At 36.9% G+C, this 4,258-nt stretch overlaps 1 protein-coding gene across 1 annotated transcript; it reads left to right on the plus strand.

The window, feature by feature from the left end:
• Positions 1,694-2,661, plus strand: LOC109826479 (glutathione S-transferase T3-like). The gene is made up of 2 exons (XM_020393508.1): positions 1,694-1,981; positions 2,061-2,661. The coding sequence occupies exons 1-2, from the start codon at positions 1,694-1,696 to the stop codon at positions 2,487-2,489; spliced, it is 717 nt and encodes a 238-aa protein (XP_020249097.1). The 3' UTR covers positions 2,490-2,661.

The following is a 4,258-nucleotide window of genomic DNA, read 5'->3' on the forward strand; positions in this document are numbered from 1 at the left end:
TGGATAATGTGTAAAGCTGACCTGATTTCAAATTTTGATTCCCACCGACAACGTTGGATAATGTGTAAAGCTGACCTGATTTCAAATTTTGATTCCCACCGACAACGTTGGATAATGTGTAAAGCTGACCTGATTTCAAATTTTGATTCCCACCGACAACGTTGGATAATGTGTAAAGCTGACCTGATTTCAAATTTTGATTCCCACCGACAACGTTGGATAATGTGTAAAGCTGACCTGATTTCAAATTTTGATTCCCACCGACAACGTTGGATAATGTGTAAAGCTGACCTGATTTCAAATTTTGATTCCCACCGACAACGTTGGATAATGTGTAAAGCTGACCTGATTTCAAATTTTGATTCCCACCGACAACGTTGGATAATGTGTAAAGCTGACCTGATTTCAAATTTTGATTCCCACCGACAACGTTGGATAATGTGTAAAGCTGACCTGATTTCAAATTTTGATTCCCACCGACAACGTTGGATAATGTGTAAAGCTGACCTGATTTCAAATTTTGATTCCCACCGACAACGTTGGATAATGTGTAAAGCTGACCTGATTTCAAATTTTGATTCCCACCGACAACGTTGGATAATGTGTAAAGCTGACCTGATTTCAAATTTTGATTCCCACCGACAACGTTGGATAATGTGTAAAGCTGACCTGATTTCAAATTTTGATTCCCACCGACAACGTTGGATAATGTGTAAAGCTGACCTGATTTCAAATTTTGATTCCCACCGACAACGTTGGATAATGTGTAAAGCTGACCTGATTTCAAATTTTGATTCCCACCGACAACGTTGGATAATGTGTAAAGCTGACCTGATTTCAAATTTTGATTCCCACCGACAACGTTGGATAATGTGTAAAGCTGACCTGATTTCAAATTTTGATTCCCACCGACAACGTTGGATAATGTGTAAAGCTGACCTGATTTCAAATTTTGATTCCCACCGACAACGTTGGATAATGTGTAAAGCTGACCTGATTTCAAATTTTGATTCCCACCGACAACGTTGGATAATGTGTAAAGCTGACCTGATTTCAAATTTTGATTCCCACCGACAACGTTGGATAATGTGTAAAGCTGACCTGATTTCAAATTTTGATTCCCACCGACAACGTTGGATAATGTGTAAAGCTGACCTGATTTCAAATTTTGATTCCCACCGACAACGTTGGATAATGTGTAAAGCTGACCTGATTTCAAATTTTGATTCCCACCGACAACGTTGGATAATGTGTAAAGCTGACCTGATTTCAAATTTTGATTCCCACCGACAACGTTGGATAATGTGTAAAGCTGACCTAATTTTAAATTTTGATTCCCACCGACAACGTTGGATAATGTGTAAAGCTGACCTGATTTCAAAATTTGATTCCCACCGACAACGTTGGATAATGTGTAAAGCTGACCTGATTTCAAAATTTGATTCCCACCGACAACGTTGGATAATGTGTAAAGCTGATCAGTTTGTACAAAATGATTCAATTTCAAATGTTGACCACCGACAAATTCAAACCAACCGCAAATTCAAATTCAAATTCAAATTCAAATTCAAACAAAAAAAACAAATTTGGATTGGCTATAAATAACATTCACGGTTTCTACTTCAAGCCACCCAATTCGAAGTATTTCTTCAAAGTATTTCTGATCTCCAAACCAACCGCTTTTTACAAAAAAATGTCTGTTCGATTAACTGGATACACGGTTACTGAAGATGTGCTCCTTTGTCAAGTATTCTTGGATATTTCTCAAGACCCTATTATCGGTAGAAACCAGTCTCGAGATGCATTTTGGTCTCGTGTGGAGGACAAATACAATGAACTTCGAGATCAGCATTTTGAGATGCGTACGAGCCGATCAATTCGTTCTCGAATGGAAATCATAAGTAATGAAGTAAGGAAATTGAATGCGTGCTTGAGACAAGTAGAGAATCTGAATCCAAGTGGTGCTTCAGATGAAGATATTGTAAGTATTCTATTAATTATCGTCTGAATTTTATTATTATTGTTGAAATACATAACTTGATGTTCACTATAATTTGCAGTTAGTTCGAGCAAAGATGTTATTTATGCAAGAACCAAAGTACAAAAAAGGTTTCAAATTTGATCATGTCTGGAATATGGTTAAAAATTTTGAAAAATTCAAAGATGATGTCCCCACAGCAAGACAAGTTGGTCGAAGACAATCCCAAAGTGTGAACTTCGACTCGTCACAATCAGATAATCCCACTCCGGAATCTCCTATATCAACATCTCCTGGACTGTCATCATTTACTCCATCTGAACGACCTATTGGGGTAAAAAAAGCTAAATTGAAAAGGAAAAATGATGATCATGAGTCAAGTGTAGTGGACTCCATCGAGACCTCCAACAATCGACTTATAGACAGGTTAGACAAGGCGAGCTTGGACAGGCAAGTAGCGTTTGATATCGAACGAGAAAAGATAGCCATGAAAAAAGATAGAGATGAATGAAAAATTATAATGAAAGATTTGAATTCCATTGCTGATCCAAACGTGCGTGAGTACGTTCGAGCTCAACAGATTAAAATAATACAAAAAAGAAATCAACAAGAACAAGGGTCTGCTTCTAATTTTGGCAATTATTTCAATGATATTGGACACTCTGGCCCCGATCTACCAGATTATTGAGAGTTGCTTGTCCATCTCAGGAAATGTTCTATGTTTAGTTTGTATTTTATGTTTTATTTTAATGAAGTTTTATATTATGCGTGTCAGTTTTTATATGTTATGTATTTCAGATATGTAATTTATATTTGAATTATGTATTAGGATTGCTCTTTATATTTCATGGGACTTTACTTAATATCTAGATTTTAATATTATAATTAATAATAATATCTTTTAAATTTTAGCATTATTTTTAATTTTAAAAAATAATTTATTTTGTCCAAATTATACAATTAGGGTAAAATTATAAAATTTAAATATTATTGGGATTGTTTTATACATTTAATAAAACAATTGGGGTCAAATTGTAAATACATAAAAGTATGAGGTTAAACAAAAAAAAAACAAAAAAAATAATAAATGAACAGTAATGCGGTGATGAACAGTGCGACGCCAAATATGGCATCGCGCTGTTCATCACCGCTAAAATAGCGTGTCAAATGCCGCTGGGTTGGAGAGGAATCGGAGCGACAAAATGACGTTTTGCCTCAAAATGACGCGGGGTTGGAGATGGTTTTAGAGGTAGGGGAGGAGGATTTAGAAAGAGGGTTAGGGGGTGTTTGTTTCATTTTTTTTTGGGATACGGTGTGGATTTCAAGTTTTGGGATGTAAAAAGAGGTTTTTTGGGGTTTTAGAATTCTATAAAATTTGTTTGTTTCAAAATAAGTTTTAGGATATCAAATCCTCAAATAATAAAAAAATATTATATTTAAGGATTTGTAAAATCCTTTTTTTTTGGGTGGGATGTTGGGTGAATTTCTGACACAATCCATCCAGCTCAGCGTTTTATCTCACCTCCCGAAACCAAAACCCTACTCCCGTCACCGCTTCTTCCCGCTGCCAATTCCTAACTTTTGATTCCTCTTACCGCCTCGAAATCAGGCCTGCCGCCGTCTCTTCCCGCTACAAAATTTTGCGCCGCCTTGCGTAGCCAACTTGAGACCGCGAAGGTAATTTGAGAAATTTGATCTCTCTAACGGTTTTCGATTGCAGGCATCAACTTTTCGACATGATGGGGGGCTCTTCGTCGTCTTCGGCGTCATCCTCCGGTGGCTGGGAATCCAATCAGCAGAAGCGCCAACGTAGTGTAAGATCAAGTTTCTATTTTTTGAATTTTTTATATTTGAAAATTTAGGGTTTGGCGGTGTTGATTGTGGGTTGCATGTTGATAGATGATGGAATTGAGGAGTTCTAGAAGGGAAAGATGATTTTGTTGTCGGATCCTGACTGTGAGGATCTGAATCCTCTGCTCGTCTTCCTGAGCCCATTCGTGGCCATGGCTGAGGTTGTGGCGATACTCTAGAGAAAATAGAGAAGGAAATTGAGAGGGAATGTAGACATGAATTGAGGTTGACAGGAAGAAATTTAGAGAGGAGAGGAACATGCTATAAGTGGGGTTTTTTGATTTTTTCGGATTTTGCTATGATGATTGGTCACATATTAATATTGCCGACTACAATGAGATTTCATTGTTTACAGGAGATGTTCATTAATGAGAATGCAGTCTAGATTGCTTTTGCAATTTTTAGATGAGGCAGTCTGTTATTTGAATG

This window comes from Asparagus officinalis, chromosome 10 (assembly GCF_001876935.1).
Source record: "Asparagus officinalis chromosome 10, Aspof.V1, whole genome shotgun sequence".
NCBI lineage: Eukaryota > Viridiplantae > Streptophyta > Magnoliopsida > Asparagales > Asparagaceae > Asparagus > Asparagus officinalis.

Excerpts from the sequence above, each read along its gene's own strand:
- LOC109826479 (XM_020393508.1), top strand. The coding sequence starts at position 1,694 with ATGTCTGTTCGATTAACTGGATACACGGTTACTGAAGATGTGCTCCTT. Across the intron at positions 1,982-2,060 it reads GTGCTTCAGATGAAGATATT|TTAGTTCGAGCAAAGATGTT; the intron begins GTAAGTATTCTA and ends TATAATTTGCAG.